This window comes from Rhinolophus hipposideros, assembly GCF_964194185.1.
Source record: "Rhinolophus hipposideros genome assembly, chromosome: 10".
Classification (NCBI taxonomy): domain Eukaryota; kingdom Metazoa; phylum Chordata; class Mammalia; order Chiroptera; family Rhinolophidae; genus Rhinolophus; species Rhinolophus hipposideros.
Window position 1 is genome coordinate 41007544 of NC_138056.1, and position 12401 is coordinate 41019944.

Below are 12401 nucleotides of genomic sequence, written 5' to 3' on the forward strand. Positions count from 1 at the left end.
CGTATTGTTCCCCCATTTTTATAGTCTCATGTTTTTATATCTTATACTTTACTGTTGGTTACTTCAAATTGCTTTGGGAAATCAGTAGTACGTCAATAAAACAAAACAAATGAACTGTATTCTACTTACTTAGCAGCCTGAATATGCTCAAGTCTTAGAAATGGGTATATAGTATAACACCATCGCCACCATGATTGTCTTTTTCAGGACACATCAGGCAGAAATGAATGATTGCCCCCTCCTGCCCCTTTACATAGACCTAGATAGACCATCTGCACCAATGCATGCTGGGAACTTACAAAAGCCCTCCCCAAGGGGTGGCAGAAACCACACAATATAACGAGCATGAAAATAATATTTTAGCTAAAGTCCATTTTTTTCTTGTTCACCTAAGGATTCATGCAAGAAAGAATATTTCTAAATATGACAAACAAAATATGAAATGGGTACTTTTCAGAGCTCAACCTTTTCGTGGTTAAACTCTACCCAGGAAAGGAACCTCACGCACACACTGCAAGCACAGTCCGTGTTTCAGTTGGCATTCCCACGGTAACAGTCACCCACCATATAGGCCACAGAGGAAGGGGCGCCATCAAGAGGACGTGGGAGTTGTACAAGATGAGTGAAGTCCTTGAGGTCTCGGAGCCTGGAGTTAACGATGCTGTATTGCAGACCTAAGATGTTGCTAGGGAGGTAGATCTTACCAGTGTTCTTATGATTTTCATCATAAATCAAAGGCAGGAGGAAATTTTGAAAGTGATGAATAGGTTTATGTGACCATAGATGGTGGTGAGGGTTTCAAAGATGTATGCTTATCTCTAAACTCATCAAGTGTACATGAAATACGTACAGCTTTTCGTCCAGCAATCATACTTAACAAAGAGGTTTAAAAAAACGATGACAGGGTAGGAGAGGTTGTAAGCACATTAACCAGACATAGGACTGTCACTATCAGGAATGTGTGGGTGCCACCACCTTTTCTCTTGGCTTCTATTCTTCCCCACCCAGGCTGACCACAAGCCTGGGGACTCCACAGCACTTTTTCCTATATTGTCAGTGATTTTCTAGATTGTCACCAGGGATGGCTTAGAGGTTCCCTAATCTTAGTACATGAAAAGTAGATCGTGTTAAGCTTAGGTGAATGCCTGCTGGGGAATGAAGGAGAAACTGCCTATGTGTTTCTTTTTTTCCTCTGAATAATCCTGATAAACTGCATTCATCCCCTTATCAAGATGGCTTTGAGTGTCATGATGCTGGAATAAATACTCCAGCTCCTGGAAGCTTTCTCCATCCCAAGCCTAATTCCATCTGTATTTTCGTTCTAAACCACTAGGGTCCTCCCACCACAGGACTATCTTGCAGTCCACCCACCATCGTCTTGACTGGGGATGCCAGTTCACCGGAAGGAGAAACTGACAAAAACCTGGCCAACAGGTACACTCAGGTGCCTGGTCTTTGCGCTGTGAACACTATTTCAGGGATTAGATAGCTATTTTTTTAAAATAAATCTTTTCTTCTTTCTTGAATCATTTCATTGAATACAATCAAGCAGTTTTTCAAAATGGAAGAGAGAGCTTGGGATTTTTCCATTATCTCCCCCTGCCCCCAAATTATTTTTCCCCTCCTGGATTTGGCTCTTTGCATTCTGCTAGCCTTTAAAAAAAGCACAAACCATAGCAGAGGAGTTTTCTATAACAACTGCCCAGATGTTTGCAAACAGACCTGCAAGACGTGAGTCTTTGACTATAGAATCCTGCCCCCTGCCAAAGTGGTCCTGTGTGAAGGATGATCTCTTAGGAGGGACACTGGCTCACGTGCATGGGGATGTCACTCGGTTTCACTCAGCACCAGCCCATGCATTGGTCTAGCTAGAATGAGATTGTCTAAGCACACTTTCCAAAATCTCACAAAGATAATTCTCATACAAACATATAGTTAGCATGTGTCAAAGATATATTTAACTCATGACTGAGGGACCCATCAGGATAACAAAGCCAGTTCAAAGAAGGATATAAGAAATTGATAAACATATATATAAGCAGTGGGGAGGGGAAGAATGATGGAATAAAACTGCTAAGTTAGATATAAAGTAAGTTAATGTTCTATAGGACAATGAAACCATATTTTTATCTTTTCTCCCAAGCAGAAATCATTTGCATCTCTACCAGACAACATTTATATTTTATGAGTTTTCTATAAATTAGATATTCACTCAGAGTCTGAGCCCTAAAAACTAGTACGTAGTCAAAGTTACGTCTCTTTAGGGCAGTGATTTGAAAACTTTAGTATACATCAGAATCATCTGGGCCACCTGTCCAATCAAGACCTCCAGGCCTCATCCCTCGAGTTTCTGATCCAGTCGGTCTGGGGTGGAGCCTGAGAATTTGCATGTCTAACAAGTTCCCTAGTTTAGTCTAGCTCGTAAAACAATACTCTCGTGTGACTTTGAAAGAATATATGGGCATCTGTTTGCCTATTTCCAAGCTGTGGTATTCTGTCTTTCAGAGCTCACAGTCCCCACAGGAGGCTTTCTCACCGACACTTGAAGGTTTCCACTGCTTCGCTGACTTCTGTGGGTAAGGGCTAGGCCTTTTTTATCTTATTTCTACAACCATAAGGGTCCAACACACCTTCAGTGTGTTTGAGTAGGAAGACTGAGGTCTGGCAGCTTGGCTGGGCTGGGCCCCTTGTCCTCTCTTGCTCCTCAGGCAGGCCCATCCCTACAAGCAGGTCATACAAGGTGTCAGGCGGGGTCTCAGCTCCCGCTCCCCACACAAGAATGCAGGATATGGCGAGGCCAAAAAGGAACACCAATGGAGCCACAGATAGGGGAGTCATACCACTATATTCTCGCTGGAGGCTGGGTTGGAGACACAGGAAGCAGGAGCCACACAATCCGCAACCCGCCGTCCGCTTCTCTGCCAACCAAAATAACCAACCAACCAATGTAGCTACGGCAGTTATATTAGTGGCTAATGGCTAAACGGTAACAGCTGATGGCCAGGTAGTCACAGCTGAAGGCCATCTACTACCCGAGCCAACACCTTTCTACGTGAGGTCGAGAGCCTGAAAAGTGCTCTCTGGGACTCTGTCCCCACAAAGCACAACAGGGTAAAATCGATCACTCACGCCTCTGTGTTTGAACCCCAAAGAAGTAAGATGTCTCATATCAGTTTCTTTTGGTAAAAAGACAAGACCAGGATATGAAAAGGAAGATAAGGAAATGAAAAAGAGAACAGCTGTGAGGCTCAATTCTGGGGCTCAGGAAGCAGAGCCCTACTGCCCCCCAACTCAGGTAGGCAGGTGCCTACATGCAGGACCACCCACCTGTTCCCCCAACAGTCTCTCAGGGCCTGCTCTGGACCTTCAGAGCATAGATATGATACAGACTTGGTTCTTGCTTTCATGTTGCTTATAGTCTATGAAGAGACTGAGAAGTGAAGAGATATAATCAGGACATTCTATTGTAAGGCCCTTCATAGAAATGTTAGGGAAACTGAGGCAGGAAGGGGTCCAATTCTCTCTGGGAAAGGGGAAGATTGGATAGGTATTTCAGAGGAGAGAGTATCTGAGTTGTGCCTTAGAGAGTTGGACAGGTAGACAAAAGGGGGGGGGGGGAAGGCATTGCATTCCAGGTGAAAAAAATAACATGGTACGGAGAAGCCATAACAGAGCAACTGAATGTTCTGTTGTGTGTATTACTCAGGACTCTTTAATAATAGAAACCCAACTCAAACTAGCTTATGGCAAAAAAAAAAAAAAAAAAATGAAAAACAAGGCATGTGATTTCAGGGAATTCTGAATCCAGGTACTCAAGCTGGGCCATTACTAATTGTCACATCCCATATTTTAAGTCTCCTCTCTCTTGTGTGTTAGCTTCTTCTTGAGACCAGCAACTCTAGGACTATGTCCCATCAGAGGAAACAGAGTTCCTCTTCTTCATATACCCAATACAATTCCCAGGACTGCCTCTCATTGGCCACCCATGGCCATTCCTGAGCTGAGCATTGTGGCCAGGGAGATTGAGCTCATTGGCTAAGGCTGGTTCACAGTCCAATCCTGGCATTTGGGATGAGGTGGGGTGTGGGGTTTAGCTCCTTCCTAATTAACGTAATTGAGACTTGGAAGGCTTTCACCCAAAGCAAACTGGGGAGCATGACTAAAAGAAAGGGGGAATGGAGGCTGGGGAGCCATTCACCACTGAGGGGCTGGAGGAGATGGGCCTTGGAAGGAGCATGTTGGGTCAGCAAAAGGGGCTGGGCCTGGTTTGGCATTTGGATGTCACACTGGGGACCATGAGGAATCCTGATGAGGGGAGACAGGAGAACTGCATGGTCAGATACGGCTCTTAGCAAGGTCACTCTGATAGGCAGTGAAGAAGGGGATGGAGGGGATGGTCTGGACATAGGAGACCTATGAGATGGCTGATGTAATTGTGTAGGTAAGAACGAATGAACAAGAATGGAGAGAAGGGGCATGTTCCAGAGACAGTTGTGAAATAAATGACGACCAGAACTTGATCAGTTTGTTGGATGTGGGGAGGACTGAGGAAGAGGGAGGAGTGTGGCGTGACTTTTATGTTTCCAAGCAGCTGGGTGTCATCCCCCAGAGAAGGCCTGCTGGAGAAAGGGCAGTTTTGGAGAAGGATGGGGGTAAACAGTGTGAGTGGAGGAAAGAAGGGAGAGAAGGGAGCTATGGGATTGTGTCTTTGGGCCATGATCTTTGGACTGCTCCCCTTTACCCACACACCGTAAGCTCATCAGTTTGTTGAAGAAACAGAGACGTGAAGGAAGAACATGCTAGGGGAGCAGATAGCACAGAGGTGAGGCTCCTGATGGCGTTCCCTGAGAGCAGAGTTCAGGACAGTCCTGGGAACCTAGGTGGCTTCATGACCATTTGTGACAGAGGACCTGCCACAGTCACAAGCTATAAGCCGGAGGGGCCACGACTGCTGAGGAAGCCCTGTCTGTCCCCACGCAGCCCTCTCCATAGCCCGGCATTGAGTTGAGGTTTGGCTGGACAAGTCTGCTCTGGGCAGCATCTCTGGGCTGAGGTGTGGGGTGGCAGGGCCTGTCAGCCAGGGGCCAAGGGTTCTATGGCTCTCACCCACCTTCCCTCTGCAGATCCTGCGGGGCACGTCATTGACCTGGTAAATGACCGGCTGCCAGACATCAGCATCTCAGAGGAGGACAAGAAGAAAAACCTGGCGCTGCTAGAAGAAGCCAAGTCGGTGAGTGAGCGATTCCTGACCCGCCGCGGGAGGAAGTCCAGGAGCAGCCCTGCAGAGTCCCCGCCAGGTAGGACGTACAGGGGGCTACCCTGAGTCCCTCTGAGGAGGCGCAGGGGTGGGGAGGACCAGGCCCCAGCTTCTCTGGGAGCCCTGCTTTCAAGGGGTGGCCTGTGGCTCATCTGCCCCCAGGCCTCTAGGCCCAGGAGGCCTTATGGAGAGGATCCTGTGAGGACAGGACATGGCGCCCTGTTTCAGAAGCTCTAAAATAACTGACCCAACTCTAGCCCAGAAAAATTGCTTTTTGTTTTTTGGGGCCTGTGTGTGACCATTGTGGCCTCCTGTTTCTACAAGAAATGTCAGCCCATATGATATCCATGAACTTGACTGGGGCTACCTTTGCCCTGAATCCTGCTTGGAGAGAAATCCTCTGTGATGCCCATATACAGGTTCCAGGGTCACCCTATGTGGGTAGAGTCTGTATGACTTCCTCACCTCTCTCAGGAGGCCCCACTGTCTGAGTACCTCCTCAGCAAAGGGTCTGCAGACGCCTGCACTGGGCTCTCCCTCCCCGGTTTCCAATTCTGGACCCCAGCGAGGACCCCAGGCTCTGAAGGGAAGGCAATGTAGTCTTTGTCATCTTTATGGAATTTCTGAATCAGAAGGAAGGTTTTCCTGGGCCCTGAAATCCACAATCCACCCTGCTATACTGTTGGCTAAAGTCACTCTTTTTCCTGAGCAAAGCATTGAGGCGAGTTTTAGATAAGCCTGAAAGTACTTAGAAGGCAAGGGGAGCATTTGAAATCAGGGCTATCCTGGCCGGGCTAGGAGGTATAGCCTTTGGAGCGGTACCTGCCAAGCAATGCCAGGTCCTTTGTTTCCAGAAGGTGTTGTGAAGTCAGGCCAAGCAGGCTGAGGGTGTGACCCCAATCCTCAGCCCCCAAATGACGTGAGTGCCCCTCTGATGGGCTGACAGCAGGGAGGTGTTAGGCTGTCGTAGGCATCTTACATGGCAATCTACAATCAGCCCCTGCCTTTAACAAGGCAGATGCAGCTCCCAGGGCTCAGAAATATCTGAAAGGATGTCTTTGCTAGGCTGAAGTCCTAAACCTTCACAAATGCTGGCCAGTTTGTGTCTGTCTCCACAGCTACCTCCCCAAACCTCAGCCCCGGAGCTTCTCCTGCATCCTCTCGGAGCAACTCACTCACTGTCCCCACGCTGCCTGGTGAGGTCCAACCCCCCTGGCATTTCCTACCCTGGCTTCTCCCTTTGGGTGGCAGCTCAGCCCCTCCCCTGGTCTGACCAGAAGGCCTCCCGTCCTTCAGGCTTCCCAGCTAAGCCCCCTGTTTGGCCCCCTTCCCAGGGGTGCGCCCCACTGGGCCTGGCTGGTCTGCCTCAGAGGAAGAGGATGTACTTTATCTTGCGGTTTTGAGCTAATGTGGGAAGACAGGCCTAACCCAGGAGGAGGCACGCTGGGCGAGGATGGGGGCAAGAAGCCTATGGCTGGCACTCTCTGCCCAGAGAAGACTCAGAGGTCAGCTTAGAGCTTATTTGGAAAGGCTTCTATTGAAGCCACTCTTTGCTTTTTGGTTTCTCCCCTTTCATTAGGCGTTTTCAGGGCCACGCCCTCAGATCAGCAGGGGAAGGGACAGGGTGCTAGGGAGAGCAGCCTTTCCCAGAGCTGTGGGGCGAGTTCAGGGTCAGGCCAGCAACCTGGATTCAAATCCCAGAGCTGACTCTTCCTGGCTCTGTGACCTTGATCTCCCTCTGCCTCAGTTTCCTCATGTGGTTTCCAGGCTCACCACAGAACCTGGCATATGAGAGGTATTCCACAAACGGTGGCATTACTGGCTCCCAGGCCTGAGGGAACTGAGGGAGGACATTCTGGGAAAGTAGCTGTATTTTTGCTAAAGGGACAACTTAGAGTCTGGGGTGCGGGATATCACTCACCGGTGTCTGGACCATTCCAGGTTTGGATGCCTGCGGTGGCCCACAGTCCGCTCTGCCTGGAGCTCCATCACAGGTAACATGGGCCTCATTTGGGATTTCTATGCCAAGTGGTCTCTCTTCTGAGCTCTTGGCCACCAAGAGGCCCTTCATGACCCACTGAAATAAGGATGCCGGTGGGGGAGACCTCCATACCTCGGCTGGGGGCCTCTTTCAGGGTGTTTCAAGAGGACATATGGCCCCTTCACATGGCTGAATGACTCATATTTTCTTTCTCCAGCAGAAGGGGGATGAGGCCGAAGTCTCTTCACCTCACCTTTGCGAACCTGTAAGTTTAAGCCCCCATTTGGATGATTCGGGTGTAGGAGACACAGTGTCCCAGAAGCCTGGGTTGGCTCTGGGTAGCCTGCCAGTGGATATGCATGAGAGGAGGGTTGAGGCTGGGAAGGCTAGGTGGTTCCCCTGCCCTGTTGTGATTGGAAGTCTGAGGTGGAGGGAGTAAGGAGGCAGGATGCAGCAGGGGTGACCTCCGTGGTGGTCCCGCCCGTAGCCCTGCACCCCCAGGCAGACTACTGGCCAGCAACCAGCAACAGCCAGGCAAGACTGCTCTAGTGAAAACTGCAGGAAACCGCTGGGCCTGGTTAGGATTCTTCCGAGGGGCAGCCAGGAAAATCTCATCTTTGCTGATGAGCAATAAAAGGACACCACAGCCACTCAGAGCACAGTGCCCATGACGGGGTTGAGGGCAGCACAGAATATCGTCTCATTGAGAACTAGGTCGGGGTTAGAGTCCTCTGGGGGAGTCTCAGCACACACACACAAGGCAGCCACACAAGTACCCAGACACGGGCCCACGGGCCCCTCACAAAGCAGGTTTCCCTTGGGAAATGAAAGAAGAGTGAACTTCTGAGCATTAAGATACCACCTTTGCAAGAATCACCTCATCCAATGATTCTTAACCTCTTTTGGATCATGGAACTCTTGAGAAATTGTGAAATGCTATAAATTCTCTTCCCAGACAGATGTATAGAAAACACACACACAAACACACACACACACACACACACACACACACACGAGTATTTGCATACAATTTCAGAGGCTTCACAAACCTGATGAGAAATATGAGTCCCTAAAAGTTAAGGGCCTTGCCAGGCAGAGCCAGTCCTAGAATCTGGAGCAACTGAGTCAAGGCCAAAACCAGTGACTACCCCTGGCTGTCCTCTGTTCCACTCTCCTCCAAAGCTCCTAGCCCTTGGGAAGTTCTTGGCTGGTTTTAAATGACAGGTCCCTTTTCTGTTTTACAAACCTCAGGTTTGTCTGTGGGTCCCTTTTATTGGCTTAGACTTCACTGAGAAGCCCTCCCCTTCCACCTGGCTCACACCCCTACACACACACACACACACACACACACACACACATATACATACCCCTTAACAGAGTCAGTGGGGACAGAGACCCCACGGCAGACTTGGTTCCATCTGTCTCCACCCCTACCTGCCTCTGAGGTCCACCTCTACCTTGTCTCTTTCAGAATGCCCCCAAAGGGCTAGCTGACCGGAAGCAGAATGACCAGAGGAAAGTGTCTCAGGGCAGGCTGAGTCCTCGTTCTCCCACAGTTGAAAAATCCAAAGAGATTACAGTAGAACAAAAGGAAAACTTTGATCCCCTGCAGTGCCCTGAGGCCACCTCCAAGGCCCCAGCTTCTGGCCTAGGCAGTGGTGGGAAAATGGCCCTCAACAGCCCCCAGCCTGGCCCTGCTGAGAGCGAGCTGGGCAAGCTGCCTCTGAAGGCAGCCAGGGAGGGCAACCCTCTGCCCAGAAGTCCAGCCCAGGACTCTGGAGGCACAGCTCCCCCGGCTCCGCAGGGAAAAGGCACAGCTGGAGAGCCGACCGGGTCCAAGGCTGGCTCCAAAGCTGAGCTGCGGCCCCCTCCTTCCCGACCACCCTTGCTGCGGGGGGTCTCCTGGGACAGTGTTCCTGAAGAACCTGGCCCCCGGCTGCAGAAAGTGCTTGCCAAGCTGCCGCTGACAGAGGAAGAGAAGCGTTTTGCAGGCAAAGCTAGCAGCAAGCTGGCTAAGGCACCTGGACTCAAAGACCTCCAGATACAAGTGCAGCCTGTGCGCATGCAGAAGCTGACCAAGCTCCGCGAGGTGGGTTCCTGGGGGCCAGCGGGGTGGGGTGTGCGCTCCAGGTCCGCCCTGAGCAGAAGACCTTGGGGCCAAGCTGGGCCCAGGGGACTTGGGGGGCCCTAAACTTCCCCACCCCAATAAATTAGGCCCACCGTGCCACGTCATGTTCATAAACACCAGTTTCAGTGGGGCTTTTACCCCACCTACTAAGGTGAGGTCAGCCTGGGATATAGTTGCCACACAACACCATGCTCCAGAGGAAGGTAGTGTGTGAAGGGACATGCGAGCCCTCAGCCTGTGCTGTGTTTTTTTTCCCTCTAGCTGGAGCTGGTGGCTCATAAACAGGAAGCCCTTGATGGAGTGGCTTGTCATGCCTAGGACTGGCCTAGACAAGGAGGGAATAGCTTTTCCCTTTGTCATGAGCCCAAGCTTTCCTTCCTGATGCCTGTTAACAAAGGGCCTCAAATCCATCCCCAAGTATAATAATGGCCATGAGAGGCTGCTCCCCCCAATGGTGAATTTCTTACAATGTCCATGATGTCCCCCAACTTTTACTGGCCATCAAACTAGGCACAGTGGTCTCTCATGGGGCTGCCACCCTAGGCAGGGGGTGTCCAGAGATGGAGGGGAGAGGAACCATGGTGCGAGGACAGAAGAGGTTAACAGGACAAAGGAGTCCTTATTCAGTCCCCTCTTCCACAGAGGGCCAACCCAGGCCACAGGCCAAGGCAACTGGGACTTCACAGGATAGGACCTGGTGCCCCCACAGCTGGAGCTGGACAAGACTCTCTCCTGGCTCCTCCACAGAGGAGTGTGGGACAGAGAAGGAACAGAGGCATCATAGCAGTCAGCACAGTGAGAGGGCATCTGTGCTAGCAGGGACACTCGCCAGTGCTGGCCCCTATCCTATTCAAAAACCTTCCACAATGCTGAGTCGGAGGCGCAGGGCGCTAGGGCCTGGCTGCTGCTGTTAACATTTTAACACAGAAAATCCCACCCAGCCAGGAAAACCGCACTGATTAGTGGGTCAGCACAGGCCTGGAGGGGCTGCCCAGCGTGGGCCACAAATCCCTGGGGAAGGTGGTACCAGGGGACCAAGCAGCCAGGTACTTGCCTTCCTGGGCCTGTGGCCATGAAGAGAGACCAGGCCCAGGCAACAGACCATCCCCACTGAACACCCCCGCAAGCTTCTCTCTGCAGCAAAGAAAGCCACAAAGCACCTGGGGCCCCATCATACTAACCTCTGCCCTGGCACCTGAACACCCCTATTCCCTCCCAGTGTTCTGAGAGCTGATTGGCTGTTGGCCTCTGGCTTGCTAAGGAAACAGGTAAAGGGTCCTGTCCTGTGACTTCCATTTGGGCCATGAGTATCTTCGGCGGGGCCATGAGTGGAATGGTGAAGATAGGTCAGTATCTTTGGCTGACCCTGCCCACTTCTTTACCCAGGGGGCAAACCACTCAAGTGGCCTCTGCCACATGGGAGACTGAGAATCCCTTTATAGCACCAGTCACAGGGGCGAGGAGCTGGGTCAGGCATTTCCACTTGGGGGTAGCAGTCTGGTGCTGACGGACAAGGAGCAGGTGTGAGCCTACCTATATCACATACTGTGGGCAGTATCCCCATTTCTTCCAGGGCTCTACCTGCTGAAGCCCCAGGCAGGACAGTAGCTGCTGGACCTGCTGCTTTAGGGCACCAACTCTCAGGCCTCATTTGTCTGGAGAGTTTTAACAGCTCAAGAGGTAACATAACAGGCTACTGAGGAACGGAGTGGGGCAGACCACAACAACTCCTGGAAGTAGTTGCTCACTGCCTAGATCAACAGGGCAAGAAGCTCCAGCAGCGCGGAGCACAGCCATGAACTCACAAAAGATGATTTCCATTGGCAGACCCATACACACGCAGGGGGCCCTCCTGTCCCCAGAGCCCTGGGCTCAGCTTCTGCTTGTCCTTCAGCCACAGTGTGACGGGCAGCTCATTCACCGAGGCCCACAGGCAGTTTTTAAAAGCGGACAGTTCTTACTCAAGGAATGTGGTGCCAAGAGTGGGGTTCCAGGCACCTTTATGGGCTGGGAGAAGAGCCACCTTCCTGGTGCCCCTCAGACGTCACCTTGTCATAACTGGCCACCCACCTCTGAGGCTGCACCTAGTGACTCCCACTTGAGGCTGAGTGGTCACAGAGCCATAGACAAAACTGAGAGAAGAGTCCAGCTTGAGGTCCTCATCTGAAACGTTGTCTTTTGCTTTTTCTAAAAAGGAGCACATCCTGATGAGAAATCAGAATTTAGTGGGGCTCAAGCTTCCAGACCTTAGTGAAGCGGCTGAGCAGGAAAAAGGTAGGTGGGATTGGGGCAGGTGTCTCCTCAGGCCAGGGCTGGATTCATTTTTGCCAGATCAAAGAAGGTGAAAGTGTAAACACTAGACTTCCTGTCAGAGCCTTTGTCTGTTCCAGTGGCAAGTGTGGGCAGTACATAGAGCTGGCCCTCAGTAAATATTTGCAGGTCAATCAATTAATCAGATCACGTTTCCTGCCCACTTAGAGAACCTCTAAACTTGTGTCCTTCCGACTAGCTCTCCTTCCAGACCCTGCCAGCCCTCGTCAGCCTTGTTAGCACCTAGTGGGTCTGGAAGGCTGACTGAACTTTTGATGCTTCCGTTTCCTTTCACACCCAGGAAGCCACCCAAATAGCATAGTTCCTCTTTTCAAGACATCAGAGTCATCTCTAATCTGCTGTCACCACAAAGTCCAGACCCTAGCCCTTCCCTTCCAGTGACTGCCAAGTCCCCACCCAGCCATCCTGCCACTCATCTTCTGAAAAATGAGACTTTGAGTCTCTGCCCCTTCACCCCCTCATCCCTGGCTCACCTCTTCTGATATCCCGTATCTCCTGCTATCTGTGGTGTGTCTCAGCATACAAGCCTTTTGCTTAAGGACTGCCATATCCCCTGGACCACCAATCATGTTGGAAGCCCCTAGTGTGAAACGTAGTAACTGACACCTACCTATTCCACATTAACAAGAAGTTTCCTGGAAGTAAAATTTCTGACAGTCTTTTAAGTACCAATTTTTAAAAAAATTAACCCTCTTGAGAGGAAA

At 50.8% G+C, this 12401-nt stretch overlaps 1 protein-coding gene across 1 annotated transcript in view; it reads left to right on the plus strand.

Moving 5' to 3' along the window:
- Positions 1 to 12401, plus strand: part of IRAG1 (inositol 1,4,5-triphosphate receptor associated 1) — a 109607-nt gene that overhangs the window by 48241 nt on the left and 48965 nt on the right. The window contains 8 exon segments of the mRNA XM_081062151.1: positions 1334 to 1434; positions 2506 to 2576; positions 5124 to 5297; positions 6376 to 6453; positions 7199 to 7251; positions 7456 to 7503; positions 8710 to 9327; positions 11562 to 11640. Of these exon segments, the coding sequence (XP_080918277.1) occupies positions 1334 to 1434; positions 2506 to 2576; positions 5124 to 5297; positions 6376 to 6453; positions 7199 to 7251; positions 7456 to 7503; positions 8710 to 9327; positions 11562 to 11640 (1222 nt within the window).